The sequence below is a fragment of the Lathyrus oleraceus genome, chromosome 6 (assembly GCF_024323335.1).
Source record: "Lathyrus oleraceus cultivar Zhongwan6 chromosome 6, CAAS_Psat_ZW6_1.0, whole genome shotgun sequence".
In the NCBI taxonomy this organism is placed as follows: Eukaryota; Viridiplantae; Streptophyta; class Magnoliopsida; order Fabales; family Fabaceae; genus Lathyrus; species Lathyrus oleraceus.
In genome coordinates, this window is record NC_066584.1 from 439,856,417 (window position 1) to 439,876,140 (window position 19,724).

The following is a 19,724-nucleotide window of genomic DNA, read 5'->3' on the forward strand; positions in this document are numbered from 1 at the left end:
ACTGAATAAACACGCTTATATTTTACCTTGATCATTACTCAAAACTGAGGTAAAATATGTTTCTTTTTAAATAAAAAAACTATAAAATATGTTCTGACCCAAACGTCACATACCTCTCGATTTCTGTTAAAAACCGATGGGACAAAGCTTTTTTTTTATGTTTACATTGTTTACACAAAATATTAAAATAAATTGTTTAAACAAATCAAGAGTTTGACAATGGATTCTTGGAGAACAACCTATCTTTTTAAATTTCTAATAAGTTATTTGTTCCAAATAAAAGAATTTTTTCTGTACTTGCAATCCATCCTAGAGAGATTTCATTATCTTGAGAAAATATTTCCATGGTAAATACTTTTATATGAAAGAGAACATGAAAGAGAAATTGATGATTGTGTTTAGGAATAAATTTCTCAATATTGTCAACCGGGGAAAGCAATAAATTTCTCAATATTTTCTTTGATTGACAACATACGAAGGTTATTACATAAATACAACAACAACATCAACATCATCATGTGAGATAGATTGCAAAGGCAAAAAAAAATATTTTGTTCAATATTTTAGAATATTGGAGATTTTTTTCTATCTTGCAATCCATCCCAAAGAATGAAGCCTAAGACTTTGGAACACCTACATATAAGTTAGGTTTAGGGTAAAATCCGATTAACGAGTGCTTTTATAGGAAAATATGGAAATTTAATCCCTCAGTTATTAAATATAACCGAAGGAATAGATCATTAATTTAAAAATTAAAATTAAAATTAAAAGAAAGACATAACTTTTAAAGAAATAAAAATAAAAATTGTTGATGGTGTGATTCGAAGCATGTCCTGAAATATTTTCCCCTCAGTTTTATTTTTAAACTGAGGAAATATGTGGTATTTATTAAAAATAATATAAAACATGGTGCGTCTTGACCTCTTACCTCGGTTTTTGGTAGGGTGAGATGATAATTTTGTCATGAAATATATTATTTGTAGTAGTGAACAATGTTGATTTGATTCCCTCTCCATAAAAATCTCTCCTTTCACTATTCTAGAGATGAGATGTCCACATGCCTCAAGTTCTTTCCTTATTTAATCATTTTCTCTGCCTCTCTCACTCACACATACACAAAAGCTATATTAACTCAATGGCCTGTCAAAATTAATTTGAGAACCAAGATTTACTAGGTGGTGATTATGTTTCATCTTCTTATTTAAGGAACAACAATGCATATTCGGAAACATTTCATCATAATATTGAACTATCACAAGGTTCTGAAGTGAGTCATACAAGACATTTGATGGATCTACTTGGTGCTGCAAATAACAACAATCATCAAACTCAAAACGATTTATCACTTTCTTTAGGTTCTCACATGCTTGTTATTCCTTCACATGAATACATAAACCATTCCTTAAATCAAGGTCTTATGATAAACCCAAGTTACTTCATATCTGGTCAAGAACAAACATGTTAGCCTTGTAATAATCTGAAGATATTGGTGTAGCAACTTGTAGCAGAAGTAGCAAAAACCAGTGACATGATAATAATAGCCACTATTGAGGTTGCTGTAGTGATAAAATCAACATAGTCATTAATTGGTTTGTTGTTTGTTATTCATTGACAATAATGTGACCATCTCATATTTGGTAGAGTTTGCAGTTTCTGATGGTCGTTGTTGACAAGTATTTGATTTTTTTGGACTGGGAGTAATTGAGTTTTCTGTATTTAGATGAAAGCATGTAATGAAGGGGATGAAGATGAATGTGAAATTATGAAGATTAGAATAAATATTAGTTATTTATTCCTTAAAAAAATATATAATTTTAAAATCATGATAATTTAAGTTAACTTTTTAAAGGCAAAGTACCATTTTTGGTCCCTTAACTATACCCTTGGTCCTTTTTAAGGGTTCAGATTGATCCCTTAATCATTTTTTGTGTCAGATTAGTCTTTTAACTCTTAAAACGCATCATGTTGGTCCTTTTTGACTAATTAACAATAAAATTCAAAAATTTGTCGCTAAATTTGTCGCTAATTAGACAAAAAGGACTAACGTGACGTATTTTAAGAGTTAAGAGACCAATCTCACACCCGAAAAATAATTAAGGGATTAATCTAAACTCAAGGATATAGTTAAGGGATCAAAAATGGTATTTAATGATGTGGCAAAAGAATTTAATAGGCGAGACCAATTTCAATGTGTCATGTCACAATTTTGATTATCATATAAAGGGAACCGCCAAAAAACATAAAATATGATAAATAGAGACCAAATAGCTGCCTTTTTTTAAGTGGGACTAAAAAGTTAGAAAAATCAAAATAGGGGTACTAAAATTGCATTTAAGCCTAAAAACTATTCAAATGAATAAAAGTTATTTAAAACTAAAGTTAAAATCTGAGTACTACAAGTAATATCATTTTCCCGCTCAAATTATTTTGCATATTTTCATCAATGTGATAGTTTAACGAGCATAACATAACTATAGTATTTTGTTTTGGACATAAAATAATTAGTTGTCAATGTTCCCTACATAAACACTCAGAATGATTAGTAATGTGTATGAAACTGATTTATAAATGAAAACACAAATTAAAGCTTATACTTACTTATGGATATACGGTGTCATGTAAGAATCTTTATTCTCCTTAACCAACTTGTTTTACAAGCGCATCATTATAGTGTTTGTTGAATTATGTTGAAATTGAATGTTCGATGGATCTATAAAACAATATTTTTTCAATTTGCTTCAAACACACATCTCATGCAATACCCTAGTTAAAAGTTAAAGCAAATGTAAAAAAAATTATGTTAAAGTATTAGAATAATGAACATAAATTGAAATCACCATAAGAATTATACTTACAAATACCACAATTGTATTACAGGTATGTCTAGCAAATCATCTCCCTTCAAAAATTCCACAACACAACTCTTATGAAGCATATATTCTTGTGATAGTTCATGTTTTAATTTAAACATGCAGACGTTTAGAATCTCATCTATCATGCTAGATAATATCCAAGTGTTATCTAGTTGAGATGGTGTGACATAAGTATTGTGAACTGGGGAAAACAACTATCTTTTGTGCTTGCACCACCCATAACAAATTTCTCAACTACTTTCTCAAGCATGTCCAACTGATATGAATTTGAGTGGTTGAGTACACCTATTGATTTTAATTTCTACATCATAAAAACAACTGAATACAATACAAAAATTTAAAATACACAAAAAATAACAACATACAACACAAATATTTTAAATTATACTTATACCTCAATCACATCGTGGGCACACTTCTCTCGTTCAACCTCAGCCAACCTCTCTTTCTCCTCCCGCACCCCATGCAACATCCTCTCCTGCTCCTCCTACAACATCCTCTATCGCTCCTTCTGATTCCACTTCTCCCGCTCCTGTCCTAATACCTCCCTTATCTTTTAAGCAACTATTTCTTCAATTTCTCTCATATGTTTTACTTCGTTAGTTGGTTGTGATGGTCCAAAATGTAGCTTCAAGCCGACCAATTTTTTAAGACCACCGACACGTCCAACATGATCCTCGGTTCCAATCGCTTCTACCAAGATATCATGATGGGCTTATGAAATGAAGATACCAACTTTGTCTTGTTCAACTAGTACATCCTACAATACATTGAATTAACTAAAATAAGCAATGTTGAAAAAAGTATCTCCTTACAATCTTTTCAGTCACTTCATGTGTAGCCTCTGATGTGAATGAGTCATTTGGTCGTTGACGTGCCCTCTTCCATTTATCATGTTATGATGGTGGAGATGGGTTGCGATCAAGGCTTCTAGAAGGATTTTCAAACTCTATTTCCATTTATTTTCTTTTTTCATTAATCATCATTTTTTCAAGTTTATTATATCCTCCATGATACAATCTATGTGGATAGATATTTCTATATCTATTCTCCTTTACTTTACAAAATCTCCCAAAAATTCTTATCAATAAATGAATACTTCACGCATGGAAGCTCTAATCTTTTGGTTTTTTAATATATTTATATATGAGTTATATCTTAAAGCCCCTACAATGCTCACCAACATATGAATTCATTTCTTTTCCAGTATACTTTACTCTTGAACAATAAAACACTTCCTACATTTACATAATTAATAGAGTTGATATTAGTATTAAACCAAAAAAAACTGCATAGGCCAGCTAGTTGACCTCAGGCGTAGAAGTAGAAGTCTCAGCAACTGAGATGGGAGTCGAGGCCGGAGCAAGAAAAGTGGTAGTCGAAGGGGGTACCATAGCCTTTGTGCATTGGGCATTGGCAAGCTCATAAAGCATCTTTAGCTTATCCATCTTATCTATAAAAGGCAATCACGTGTGTTAAAAAAAACAAAAACAAAAACCTACACGACCACATCCTAATCAAAAATGTATTTCCTATCATCTCGGCTGACCGCACTCAAAATAGCATAGTGAATCTGTTTCTTCTTCGTCTCAAAATAAGACACCTTGTCGAGCCCAAATCCTTCTTCGTAGTCGAGCCCGTAAAACCAAGAATGTAGGTCTTCCTTCATCATCGCCTCGTTACAGGAAATAATACTTAGCCTTGTGCGGTAAGAATGGACGTCCCAGTTTAAGTAATATGAAGACCAGTACTTTAAAAATGAATTGTTACATCAGTGAGGAGACTCGGTAGGGGAGTAGCACAAAGTGAGTTAGGCCTCTAGCGTAAGGGGCCTCACCAGGAAAAAAAATAGCCCCTTAGATCCCATTCCTGGGTGAAGAGGTCGAAACAAGGATTTTCTAGGTATAAACTATCTTTGGTCACAAAGTTGTCTTGCAGGTGGAACATATTAAGAAAAACCCCAAGGGAAGGTTTCTAAGATTTACACTCAGCACATAGCTAGAATACCCTCATATAGGCGTAAGAAGGAGAAAATCTTAAATGTTTCATGATGGCTACTTTGAAGTCGAAAAAAGGTAGTTGTATGCCTATCTTTGTGAACAAGCATTCATAAAGTAGGACTGCACAATCATCGAAAGTGATATAGATCCTCTTCTCTGAGTCTATTGGAAGAACAATCCACTTTTAAGGCTCACCGACCATAATGCCAACAACATCTATCACCGCCTGAGTATTTAGAACAAACTGGGTACTTATTACCTCAGCCTCAGCCCATTCATACTTCGCTACATTTGGTCAACCTCAAATATCCAAATAGGCCTTCACTTCAACATCGTTAGGCTCACAGTTATTGGTTCATAGGAAAAGCAAGGTGTAGTTTATAGTGTATTCTCTCATCTGCCGGTTGGCTTGTGTTTCCTCCTCGGTTAAAATGGAAGAGGGCATAAGGACCTCGGCACGAGGCACCTCACCACCGACGTATGATAAAAGAGATACTAATGAGTCAAATGAAGAAAAATCCTCCTCTTGGGAATCCTCATATACCCTCTTTGAGTCAGAATCATCAGATAAAGGTATGCTCTGTTTCAAGGTGATCATGATCAAGAAAAGGGATATGAGAATCACGGGATATTCCCATTCTCGAGGCAGACAAATTTTTACTCTCTGAATCGTTCACTAAGTTGAATGTATTATCACTCATCGTGGCTAGAAAACCGTAAATTTTGAAAGTTAAAAACTTGAGTTGATGAGGGTACCTAGTTACATGAGATCAATAAAGCGTAGAAACTCTAGTCAAAGAGTTGGAATTGTCCTGATTAATGCTCTCAGGAAAAAAGAGGAAATAATGTTTGTCAATAAAGTGTATGTGAATGAGCTTGAATGTCAAAGATTGAAATTTTCCAAAACACTCAACTCCACCTACTTATAGGAAAGTGTGGTTGATAGATGATCTGAAGAAATGAGTTACAAATTCAATTGATATATTTCTCCTTGAGGATACATGCAAACTCGAGTGCACCCAAGTGCACTACAAGTTGCATCATGTCCTAACTTGTCACATCATCACATGTTTTAGAAGCAAGGAGTGAAACATTTCAATGATAGTAATGCATTTAATACACTTGTTTCCCACTACTTTTTCAAAGGACTTCAAACGTTTTAGGTCCAGTTCACCTCTGATAGCGTTTTAGAGGCCGACCAAAACCGTTAAAGGCTTCCTCGACTCATCCAGTACCCGACAAAACCTTAGGGGCAATTATTTTGGGACGACCAAAGACTCGGTTAATCTCAAATCCACTCCATGTGGCCCAAGGTATAGATCAGTTCACAAGAGAAAGCAATGTGCATTTTCTGATTTCCACTTTTCGAATACTCATCTCAAATCTTGAAATGATTTGGGCATTGGATTGGTAACCATGCAGGTCCACCCTGCGTTGTCGTACCGGAGATCGAACACCACCTGTTCATGAGGTTCATTTCACTAACCACATGCATTTTTGAAAATGAAACATAATAAAAAAACAATTTTTTAGATGGTGGTTGTTATTAAATCGCATACCAACTCGATAGAAATTGCATAAAAGAGGAATTTTGCAAGAATAACATATGATAACTTATGCTTTTTTGTTTTGTTTTTGGGAACAAGAAATTATTGCACATTTAGTGCCCAAGTGCACGTTTGCAAACCAGACTTGAGAATTAGTAGGCTTTTGGTTGAGATTGCAATATTAAAAAGTAAGGTCTACTAAAATTTATGCACATTTTATTTTAAAATTTTGGTATTAGATTTTGCGATCGACTAATTTAAATGGGTTAATCTCATCGTATACCGGAGTCTCGTTTAAAATCCGAAAAAAACTCGATATAAACATATTTCAATATAAAAATTATTTGTATCTAACGGAATTCAAACATAAAACCTTAAGATCACACTTTCAAAACCTAAATCTTCACCATTAAACTATCCTAAGAGTTATTATTTGGTCTTATTTATAAAAGAAAATTGAATAATTTATATATTTGAACAATATAATGGATCAAATACTACATTGATTTAATATATAAATATGTTGAAGAAAAGAATTTAAAAAATGTGGATAACCTTTACCTAGTTAACGACACACTATGGCTGATGTGGAATGCAATTCTAGTTAAGGGAGTTGTTGGTGACAATTCATCTATTTTAGAAAGCATTAAAACTTTAGCATGGTATTGTTTTGTTCCAAGAACTAAAAAAATAAATATAATTGTGTACTTTTTGTTGTTTGATGTGTTAACTCTTATCTTGTATGCAAAGTTTTCTAATTATATTTTAGAACGAGTTTGAAAACTCTTATACTCCTATTAATATATTTGCTTAATAAAGAAAACTATAAATTATTATTTTTACTGTATACTATATTACGTACAATAATTATTCATAGTTTAGGAATTATTAAAAAATATATTGAATTTATAAATTAATAATTAATTTCAACATGCAAACAAACAAAAACAACTACACAATTATTTTTTATTTAAAATTATTAAATACAATGTTACATTAAAATTTTATAGGTGAAAAGAAATGAAATCTTTGATTAGATTATGCAATTGCTTTTGCTTGACGAGATCACGAACCTCAACCCCATGACAACCCCCTGCCGTAAAACTCCTCACCACCACCACACCCTTCTCTTCCATCACTCTCGCCACCACCATCTGATGGTCCATCAACGGATCCCCGTCACACCCACTCACCAGCACCCTCCAACCAAGCTCCCTCACCCTATCTAAAACCCCAACACCAACCGTTGGATTACAATACTCATGATCACGGTCAACACCAATCGGCAACGATAGTTCCCACATCAAATCGCACACATGCGGCGGCAAAACGGCATCGTTTATCAGCCTCAGCTCCGATGGTACTCTCTTGGTCCCACCGAAAAATGGTTGCGACAATATAAGCCCTCTAATATTAAGTGGATTTATATAATTGCGATTAAGATTAATCTCTGCAGCTACGCGCAGACCCGTGTGATAAGCGATATTTGCACCGGCGCTACCTCCCATGATGTAACAATTTGAATAATCAGCATAGTTTCTCAACCAAATGTCTGGTTTGGTTTTGATCCAGTGCAGCGCTTCCATGGCATCATCGTACGCCGTGGGTAAACGGTGTTCAGGAGCGAGACGGTAGTCTATTGATACGACGATGGAGTTAACGTCGTTTGCGAGGTTGGAGCAAAGATCGTGGAAAAAATCTGAGGCTGCACTGAAGAAGATGAAACCGCCACCGTGAAAGTAAACAATAAGAGGGAGTTTATGGGAGGAGGAGGAGGAGGGATCGAGTGCTTTGCGGGGTAGGAATATTCTTGCGGAGGTGTTGTGTGAAGCGTTGATGGGGATGTCTTTGGTGAGAACGGGGATTGGAAGGTTGGGATTCGGTGAAGGTGGGGTGTGTGGGTCTCCACGGAGGCGAGTGATTGTGCCGTCGGCGTTTGAGAGGATTTTGAGATGGAGAAAGGGATCATTGGTTTGTGGTTGTGAGAAAGGTTGACCTGACATGGTTTGTTGTGGAGATTGATGAAAGTTTCTTGGTTTAAACATTCGTCAATTATTTCTCTTTTCTTCCGACAACAAATTAAGGTGTGAATGAACATCAAGAGAGTTTATAAAAGTCGTATTTATCAAACTATAGCTTGGAATCTTTCATTATTTTAACTTTGAGTAAGCTAAGAATTGGTGTAATCGACAGTCACAAAAGTACTATCCACCAATGTTCGAAAATTACGAATAAATTAAGGTTGTTGTCTTCCGAAATTTGAAAACTAGGTTTGTTTGATTATTTTATTCTTCATTTGTTTAGATGACAAGATGAGATACAAGTACGTTAACATGCATTTCTCTGTTGGAGATTCTTTTACCTCAAAGGTAAATTATTCAAGTGGATTGTCAATAAAGTTCACGAAAATGTCCAATAATGATAAGCCTACAAAAAAAAGTGCATAAAATATATTTCTCGGTTGAAGATTTTGTTTACTTAAAAGGTAACTATTCAGGGGTTGTCGGTAAAGTTCATGAAAATGCTCAATAATAATAATAATAATAATAATAATAATAATAATAATAATAATAATAATAATAATAATAATAATAATAATAATAATAATAATAATAATAATAATAATAATAATAATAATAATAATAAAAGAAAATGTGCATGAAATACATTTTTCAGTTGGAGATTTTTTTATCTAAAAGATAACTACTTAAGGGGGTTGTTGGTGAAGTTCACGAAAATGCCCAATAATAATAATAAGTGTTAAAGAAAATATGCATGAAATATATTTTTCGATTGGAGATTCTTTTATCTAAAAGGTAACTACTCAGGAGATTGTCGGTAAAGTTTACGAAAATGCTCAATAATAATAATAAGCGTCAAAGAAAATATGCATGAAATAGATGAACTCTTGTTTATGCCGAGAATACACTATCACATATTGAATAATATTTTTTATCTTTTGGATTTAATCGAACAACAAATTAACAAATTGCACAAGATTTTTGTTATTATAATTGTTTGGTTAATTTTTGTAGGCAATTTGTTGAGAAAGATATTATGACATGTTGTGACATCCTGACGATATGCGTATTGCTCAGGTTGTGTGACATGATTGCTTCAGCATGTAGTTAACAAATATGTTCTTGTTGAGTTCATTCAAAAGATTCATATCAATTTGAAAAAGAATTTATTAAATCATAAATATCGTTGAAGAACATTTAATTGAATATGATTTAATTAAAATATTTGAATTTGTTTTAATTAAAGAAAATTTGATTGGGTGTGCTTTACAGAAAATTTTTAATTGGATATGTTTTGAAGGAATATTTGGTTGAATTTTATTTAGTCTTTTATGAAATTGATATGCAAAGATATTGATTGAAGATGAAATTAGATAAATATTCTATGAAAATATTTAATTGAATTTGTTTTAGTTACAAGATTTGGACTTGCACTTAATGAAAAGATCTCCAATCTCTATTGAAGAAGATTTAAAGTGTGTTTCAACTTTGGATGAATTTTTGGTCTAAAACCTTTACTTCAGAGGTTAAAATTCTTATTTATATCAAGTAAAGTTGGTATTGGATTTGTTTGATGAAGATTCATAATTGGTTGTATGAAGATTCATAAAAAGCAAGATGTCATGCATAATTTTCCAAACATTTTGTTTCTGACTTTTTGCTTGAATTGCAAGATAAATTGAAGTAAATCACCACCTTTTAAGATTTGTTTCCTTTTCTTTTTCTATTAGAGATATAAGTATGTTAGCATTTGTTTTTATTTGGAAAAAAATAATTTTTGGCAAGATTGTTTTTGGGGTTCCATTTTGTTCAAAAATTGTACTATCAATCAAGGATCTTAATCATCATAGTGAAATTTTGATTGATTGTGTGTATTCTTAGAAAGATTTAATCTGAATAGATTTCAATAAGTTTGAATTTGTTATAATCAAGGGATTCAGATTAATCTTAGATGTGATAAATCAAGATTGACAATCAACATAATTGAATATTGATCTCATGTGTTTTTTTGGAGGATCGGTCGTATTCAAGATGAAAACTCTACAAGGCTTTGGAGCAAGCCTTTTTGTTACTATATAAGGAGGCAATATCATTTGTGAAGACTCAGAACTTCAGAAAAAATACCTATTGTATAGGATAGTTTTTAGTTGATTGTTGTATTTGTTTTGCAATACTATATTCTTGAGTCTTATTCATATGTTAAATAATAGAGTATTTGTAGTTTTGTGTCACCGTTCTTATACTTTTGTTATTCTCAAAACACTTGGGAGAATGTTTGAGTGAAAGTGAGAGGTGTCTTAGATTCAGGGAAAGCCTTGATCGAATCTTCACGGGTAGTATTAGGAAAGTGACACTAGACGAAGTCAGTTCATATAAGACCAATTGTACTTTTGAATATTATGAGTGAAGTTCTTTCTATATGGAGTCCTAAATATAAATTTATTATAGCATTAGGAAAAGAGGCATTTAACCAGGAGAGTTCAAATCTACCCAATTTGTAATTATGATTATTAGGAGTGAACTTCCTTTCATCGGGTTAACGCCCTCCAGATGTAGGTGATTTTACACCGAAATGGATTACAAATTCTTGTGTTATTTATACTTTTCTTTTATTTTGCATACTACACATTTAACTTGTCATACACATTGATACAATATTGTGTTTAACTTCTTGTCATCCGGAGAATATAATTCTAATTGACATCAGAGAGAACACCCTGTTCTATTTGGGTGTGTTCCAGGGTTTTTATTTTGTTCAAGGTGGAGAATCCCAAAGGAGAAAGATCAATTATTCGACCAACGATTCTTGATGGTACTAAGAATCCTCCCAATATTGTATTTGAAGGCAATTATGATGATTGGAAATACTAAGAAGAAGATGATATTGAAGGACAAAAGGAAAATAATGTGGTTTCCTTCACATCGCGTGTAAGATCTAAGCCAACTATGCATGATGACGGGGAATCTAGTGATGAGGACCTCTCATATGAAAATGTTGTTGAAGCCTTCAGACAATTGTATCTTAAGTGTAAAGAAGAATGCATATCCAGTGAGTAACAAAGAGTTCAAACTAGTGTTATGCTTGAAGACAAGGTAAATCTTGCGACAACTATCACATAGTTAAAGGAAAAAGTTGACCACCTGAATCCAAACATGAAGATATGATCAAATGCGTTTTTTTGTTAAATTATGGTTCTAAAACTCTTGATGCAATTTTAGGGGTTAGCAAGAGTGCTAGAGACATGAAAGGAATTGGTTTTGACTATAGTATAGCTCCCTGAACACTAAACCCATGTTTGTTCCTCTTGTCAAAAAGAGTGAGTTCAATATGTCAAACTACCTATCACAACATCATATTCGACATCATTACCAACACGGTAATGCATAGTGTTAAAGCTCTTGGGTGAGTCATTATTATGGACAACGAGGTCATATAAGACCTTTTTGCTAAAATTGTATGGTAACTTACTACCACTATTGACACCACTCCTCTAAGAACACCTTAAAAATTGGTTGCCAAAAAAAGTTTGGAAAGTCAAAGAAGCAACTACAAGTCATATTGCCTACACATGTCTAACAACTTCATCTCAAGAAGATTGGTATTTTAATAACGGTTGCTCCACACATACGACTAGGGAAATGAACTATTTGAAAGAGTTAAACCTTACTCAAATATCTATGTTACTTGTGCTGATGGTGTTAAAGGAAAGATCGTTTGGTTTAACTATTGTTAGTAAAGGAGGAAAGATTTGTTCCTTCATGGGCTTCTTTGCCACTTGATCCTCCGTTAGTGTTGGGAATTTTCCGTTATTACTAGACTCAGCCGCCTCTAGAGTTGACTTCTTTTTTCTTTGGCGTCTTTTCCATTATGTTCTAGTAATAGGCTTTTTACCTAAATAAATTCTAGAACCATAGGAATAGTTCTTCAACACTTGAGAATTATCTTGATAGAAAGTCCCGACGCCAACTTTGACTACCCTTCACTTCTGTTGATTAGAGTTTGATCTGACTGGTGTCTGAATCTATTCACCAGAGGGAACAACAGAAGATGGAACGTAAGGATCTTCATTTAACTTCTCCACTTGTTTGTAGGCTCTAGGTAATTTTTTTTGTAGGGGACTCCTCTCTTGTCTAAAGCAAATTGTGCCACACTATCACTCCAATTGTTCCTCTTTCGTTGTTCAGGCCTTACATTTTCGAGGTCTTTGATGGCCTCATTATCAAACATAACAATACGACGAGGTCATAACATCACCTCAGACCACTACTACAAAATAGACCTTTTGTCTCACTAAATTACAATGTTCTGACTATTAACAATGGTAATACCTCATTTTTGTACACGCTTTATTTTTTTTTTATATTTACAAAAAAACATTGCACTACGGTCAAACTAATTAACCGTGATTATACATTTATGGAATGACAGGGTTCGAATCTCTGCTCCAACAATTTTCTACTTTTTCGTTACAATGAGTGTTGTCCTTATAGTTATAACATATAAATTAAAATTAAAATACTTATCACCACAGTTGTTAATGTCAACCATTATGAAAATCATTAAATTCCATCACATTTTTTTAATACGACTCTGGTAAAATTGTTAACTCATATATAAGTGAATTAGCTCTCGCTTCTTGACAGTATCGCCATATCTCTCACAATAAAACCCTAACACTCATTTTCTCTCTTCTTCTTTGTCATTATCTCTCGTTTCATACATAAAGATATTCTTCTTCTTCCTTATTCTCTCGTTTTTGTGTATGTTGTTGTTATGTTTCACATGATTTTTACAATATTTTTCACATGATTTTCTTCTTGTTAGAGAGTTATGGGTTTTTTGTATGTTATTGTTGATGTATGTTGTATGTTGTTATTGTTGTTGTTATTGTTGTTGTATGTTATTGTATTTTATTTTGAAAAAGGGTTTCTATTCTTGTTTAGATTTCAGATCCTTCTCTCGGATTTCAAATCCTTCTCTCAACATGAATAGTGGGGGAAATAAACTTATCCACGAGATTCAGGTTACAGATAAGGTTATTGATATGGTGGAGTTATGGTTGAACAAAACCAAGAAAGCTGAAGTTGTTAGGGATCACATTAGTGTTGTTGAACTGTCAGGTGGAACAGGTTATAAAAAGATTTTTTTTCAAGAATCTTAACCCTGAAAAGATGAAGAAGGTAGAATCTATTATCAATGACCTAACGAATCCGGATGCAACTGTTTCTGAATCAGATGAAGACCTTGTTATTGGTTGTTGTTGTTGACAAGTTTTTGTATGTTGATAAAAAAAATTGGATTACAATGTACTGCTAGTTTATGTTAACATGCTGCTTTTTTACAAGTTTGCAGTTTTCTCCTCAGTTTCATTCTTTTTTCATTTTACAAGTTTGTCTTAATTTTCCAGGAACAGTTAGTTATCGAGTTCTCCCAATCTATGTTAATTAAATTTTGCGAGTTTGTGTTGTTAGTGGGGTTGTTATATCTTATGTGATTGCTTGTTTCACTAACCCCTCATTAAACTTGCATTTATTTAAATTGATGTTTGAGATAACAATCAGAAATATTAAATTATCTTGAAAAACAACTTATACAATCCAATGTTTTTCGAATGACATGCATCTTGTAATTCATGATTTCCTCTTTATCCCATAGAATTTTATTCAAAGACATCTATGCATCATTTTTACTATTAAGAATTTTGGATTGAATCAAATTATACTGGTTAACGCGAAAATCATGAATTATAAGATGCATGCAATTTAAAAAACTTTGGACCGTTTAAGTTGTTTTTCAAGAATAATTTAATTTTTCTAATTATTTTCTCAAAATCTATTTGAATTGTTGTATATGGTTAATAAAGGGCGGGTAAAACAAGCAATCCCATATTTTATAAAAAAACTCTTACACTTAACATCATGGTTGGAACAAATAAACTGTGATGAAATATTAAAAGGCAAGAATGGTGTTGTTGGGATTCGAACCAATGACCTATAAATTATTCACAACGATTGTCTTCTTTACCCGTTGTTATTAGTAGCACACTACCTAGCTTATAACCACGGTCACAAGCCCATTGTGGAAACCAACATACATACAATCACACGCTACCTAACATCGAACGTGCAACCGTCATTATATATGTTTCACCTATGTCATTATATGTGTTTTCCATAGTAATGGACCCTTTGAGTTTGCACATGTTTGAGAGATAAATTAGTTCTTCCTCAGCCATTGGGTATACCATTTTCATCTTCTTAGTATAATTTGACATTGTCACCCCTTTGACCTTTGCGTCGAGACCTTTAGTAGCCTCAACCATCATAAGTTCTACGGGTTGGACCTGATTTTCTTCTTAAACCAACAACGGGCCTGAGTCAATTGTCATTGGTGGTTTTTGTTTGTCACCAAATTTTAACCTACTAAATACCTGAAAAGAACATATTGAGACGTTTTATGACCAAGAAATTTATGATATTTACAAAAATCCATTTTCTTTCTTTGTCCCACTGGTGGTGTTTTTAGGCTTGTCGACACTATGATTTTACCATCGGCAACTAGAAGGTCAAAGATCTCATCACATTTGGTTATGTCAAAGTATAGGTTTTTGTAGAAAAAAATCATTTTTACTTTGTTCAGAAGGATTTTTCCCATTTTAAGATCTTAGAACCTTGAAAACATATGGAGGCCCTGACTTCAATTCTTCCATATTAACCTCACTTTATTCGACACATTCAAAAACTATGTCAATCTCTTGACTATTTTCACTTGTTTCGACATAAGAAACTTTCTCTTTCCTAGGATGTCGATTTGCTCTAGCCTTTTCAACCTTCAACTATTCGACTTGTTGAACCATGTCTGTTAATTGGGCCATGTCCCTTAGGTACTAGGTATCTAAATATTTCCAAATAGAGTAATCTAGGCCACTTGTAACTATTTCGACTAACTCATGTCCATGCATTTGAGTAAAACATATTGCCTTCATTAACCTAAACCTATTTAGATAGTCATATATCGACTCGAAGAATTTTCTCTTTACACTGGCTAATTCTTTCAGGCTAATTTTTTACTGACCCATATAAAATTACTCACATAATACTCGTTCCAGTTGATTCTTATTGTATATGGAGTGTGGAGGAAGGGTGGTGAACCATGTGAAAGTGCCTTTAGTTAAGGAGTTTGGGAAATATTTCATTTTTAAGTTCTCATTATTGGCTAAATCACCTACCTATAATCGATATCAAGCAATATGCTAGATAGTGGACTCACTAGTCTCGCCTGCAAGAGTGAACTTAGGTATTTCTGAACCCCTTGAGACTTTAGTCTGCAATACATACTCAGACAAGGCGGGAAAAAATTGGTCTATGAAGACCAATGCTAAGATCATTTTGGACTAAGATTTATTCGACCATATTGGCTATGTTAATTTTCCCCCCAAAATTGTTTTGCTAGACTCCTTTAACCATTTAGTCTGCATCATGGTTCCTATTGACCAAAACTACCTCCGGGCCATTTCGACCTACATTCCCTTAGACTACCCTAGGTATGGGATGTTCGACTAGTTAGGGCATAACCCTTTATTGTATTTGATTATTAAGAAAACCTTCATTGTTTACAACTCCTGGATTTTGAATTGCCCCAACTGCTTAAATTTGAGGGCTTGGTCGAATATGCGCTTTGGGAGCATCAAATAAATTAGCAATTTGACCCATTTGATGCACCAATTGTTGGTAGGCATGGTTGTGTTTTGGATTAGAGGGCAAAACACATTACAAATTTGTTGGGTAAGCATATTGACCATATCATGGTTGCTAACATCCATTTGTTGCCTCATAGCCAAGAGGAAATTAGTGGTTAATGGTGGCATAACCTGAGGGGCATATCCTAATCTTCCTTGGGGTTGTATCTTTCGACTAGAATTGGTGATAGAAGATCCTGATGCTAAGTATTGATTAAGAGGGGGTGCAATAGTCATTGTATTATATGCATATGTAGATGCACTAGTTTGTAGGTCTGCCCTCATTGTAGTTGGCATGCCATATGGGTATTCCCTACTACCAAGGGGAGCGTACAACTTGGTAGAAAGGAAGGCCTAAGGTCTCCTATAGTAGTTTGTGTAACCTTGGGAGTAGTTGGAAAACTGGTTGATTGTGGTGGTGGAACCACCACTTATGGTAATGTCATTGAAACAAACATTTGACTTAGAACATGAACAATTTTTCTAACGGATGTTGAAGTTCCTACACTACCAATCGTCAAGTCGATTGGTTGTTCTTGCACATATGGAACATTGTTATGGGAAGGGAAGAATTTTTTGACGTTGGACGAATCATCTCAACAAAAGTTTTACCACTCAGACGTATAAAGCACCTGACATTGAAAACATTGCATATATGAAGAACATACAACAAAAATCCACACACTTTTCTGTAAAAGTTTAAATTTCTTGCACAAAAGGGTCCCACTTGGCATGTCAATTTGTTTATCGTTGTTTTTGGTAAACAATCACAAGTTTTAATTCACTTACAAGATTAAACTCGAAAAAAGTCCTAAGACATATTATGCAAAAGAGTTTAAGAAAAATGTATTCATGCTTGAAAATTAAACGTTCGAATGTGGGTAATTTGATAGAAACTTCAAGAGTAAAGTGCAGAATTGCTTGAATAATAAAGTAAAAAAAAATGTAAAATGATAAAATCAATCCAAGAAAATGTTAAGGTTAGAAATGTGACGCAAATTCATACATTTTCTCACAAATTCAGTATCTTTGCAACTTGGATGTTTAGAACTCTATAGAGGATAATAATGAAAAATGTGAACTCTCATTACATAGATTAAATTGACTTATATACATGAAAATCAGTAACAGTCGACAACGATCAAATCTCCATCCTTCAACACGTACAATGTTATATGGCCTTCTGTCCTCTCCATTGCTTTCATGTGTCTTCAGTCTTTGAACTGCTGCAAAACTGCTATTGTTGTCCAAAGAATATCTCAATGTATCCTAATTGCATTTGTCGAATTTCATTTCTTCCAACTACTTCTATTGAAAATCCTTTATGTCGAACCTTGTAATCTTGGTGTCGAACCACCATGCTTCAATTACTTGTGTTTAACCTGCGTATTTATCTCACGTCCTTTTCCTTTCGAATATGTCAAATCACTGGAAACTTTTTCAAGATTCTAAACACATTTTGAAGAGAGAATGATCTTAATCTTGTGGGTCTGTTTTTGAAAGTCCTCCAAACCAAATTTAATAAATTTTGGTGCAACTCGAGTCAAAAGTCACAAATTAATAAAGAGAATTCAAACTTTTTTATAGGAGATTTTTCAAATAAGGCAAATATGGCCAGAGAAAAAGATGTATTTAACCCTTTTTTTTAACAATGTGAAATCTCTTTGTTAGAATATTGAAATGTTCCAAGGTTCTCCAACTTATGGTGTAAACGTCAATAGATTTTCCTTAATTGTTTTCCAATTTGTAAAATAGATTTATTTGTTTTTGGTGTAATGACATGCCTAAACCTGATACAGCAAAGCATGTGCTGCTGTAGCGTAACAAGAGCTGCAAATTGCAAGCATCATTGGAAGCAAGATATCTGATATATTAGATACTATTTGATACAAGTAGTGATAGATAGAGTTGCTTGCTTTATTCTCACATATTTCTCCAAAATCCAAACTACATGGAAAAGTATTGACTGCAATACTCATAATTCATCAATGAAAACTCTTGACTAAATCGAACACTTTTTCAGACATGGAAGGAACACCTATAAAAATACCATGTCTACCCCCGCTATAAAATTGTCCAACAACATTGACACTTTTACCCTCAAGCAACTTCACAAATCCCCTCTGACGGTCCACAAGTTGATCCCCATCACATCCAAAAACCCCAACCTTCCAACCAAACAACTTAATCTTCTCCAAAACCTTATCACCACCATTCACCATTGGATTAGAATACACATAATCACGATCAACGCCTACGGGTAACGACAATTCCCACAACGCATCAGTAAAAATCAAAGGCAGATTCAAATCCTTCTCAAGCCTTATCTCAGACGGAGTCCTCTTGGTCCCACCGAAAAACGGTTGAATCAATATCAACCCTTTGATGCTAATCGGTTTAATCTCATCAACTATTGCAGCCGCACGTAGACCCGCGTTGTAGGCGATTGTACCTCCAGCACTCTCTCCCATTAGATAACATCTTGAGTAATCAGCGTACCGTGTCAACCATGCGTCGTTTGAGGTTTTAATCCAGTGAAGAACTTCCACGGAGTCTTCGTACGCCGCGGGAAGACGGTGTTCTGGTGCGAGGCGGTATTCGAGTGAAACGACGACGGATTGAGTTTTGTTGGAGAGGTTGGCGCAGAAATCGTGGAAGTAAGTTGAAGCGGCGCTGTAGAAAATGAAGCCGCCGCCGTGGTAGAAGATAATGAGTGGTAGTTTCTTGGAGTGTGGTTTGTGGGGAAGGTAGATTCGAGCCCAAGTGTGTTTTGATTGGTTGATGGTGATGTCTTTGGAGAGTGCTGGTGTGGGGAGATTTGGATCCGGTGAGGGTGGGGATTGTGGGAATTTTTGTAAGCGTGTGACGGTGCCGTTTGGGTTGAGGATTAAGTTGAGTACTTTGTATGGATCCATGGATGAGTTAGCGTTAACAAGGAAGAGAAGGAGATGCAAGGAGAGTATAGTAGTGGTAGCAATGCTTAGTGACACAGACATGGCTATAGATCTGTTGTGGCACAATGATTTGGAGTACAATGCTACTATATTAATTTGTCAAAATAATTATTGACATGTATAAAAAATCAAAAATATAACACTAAAAAAACAGAGAGAGTATTCAGTAAGGTAAGTATGATAAACAAATGTAGAAACTGCTGATCGTGGTTCGTGGAAGAGATAAATAATGAATATAGACAATTTAAGACAGCTAGTAGCAGGTAACTAGGGGACACAATGTTTGTAGTGGTGTGTGGTTCAAAATGAGTGGAATCTAATTTAATGCTTAGATTCAAATCCTATCACTTTCTTTAGAAGTCTATGGAAAATCCAAATCGTATCACTTTCTTTAGAAGTCTATGGAAAATCTGTCACAAAATTCATAGAAATGTTATCTCATTCCTACTCAGGAACACTCAACGGTTGCATCAATCATGGTGGCTTCTGATGCTCAATAGATATTTCAGCTAAGTTAGAAATTTCGGGATGTAGATAATCCCTCATAGCCCGAGGCATGTAGGGGAGAAGTGTTTTGAATTTATCCCTAG

General features: G+C 34.0%; 2 protein-coding genes across 2 annotated transcripts; both read right to left on the bottom strand.

Moving 5' to 3' along the window:
• Positions 1-7,372: 7,372 nt before the first annotated feature.
• On the bottom strand, positions 7,373-8,752 carry LOC127097021 (carboxylesterase 1). Its single transcript, XM_051035538.1, has one exon. The coding sequence runs from the start codon at positions 8,463-8,465 to the stop codon at positions 7,425-7,427; it is 1,041 nt and encodes a 346-aa protein (XP_050891495.1). The 5' UTR covers positions 8,466-8,752; the 3' UTR covers positions 7,373-7,424.
• Positions 8,753-18,029: 9,277 nt separating this feature from the next.
• Positions 18,030-19,440, bottom strand: LOC127091233 (carboxylesterase 1). Its single transcript, XM_051029815.1, has one exon. The coding sequence runs from the start codon at positions 19,174-19,176 to the stop codon at positions 18,166-18,168; it is 1,011 nt and encodes a 336-aa protein (XP_050885772.1). The 5' UTR covers positions 19,177-19,440; the 3' UTR covers positions 18,030-18,165.
• Between the last annotated feature and the right edge of the window lie 284 nt (positions 19,441-19,724).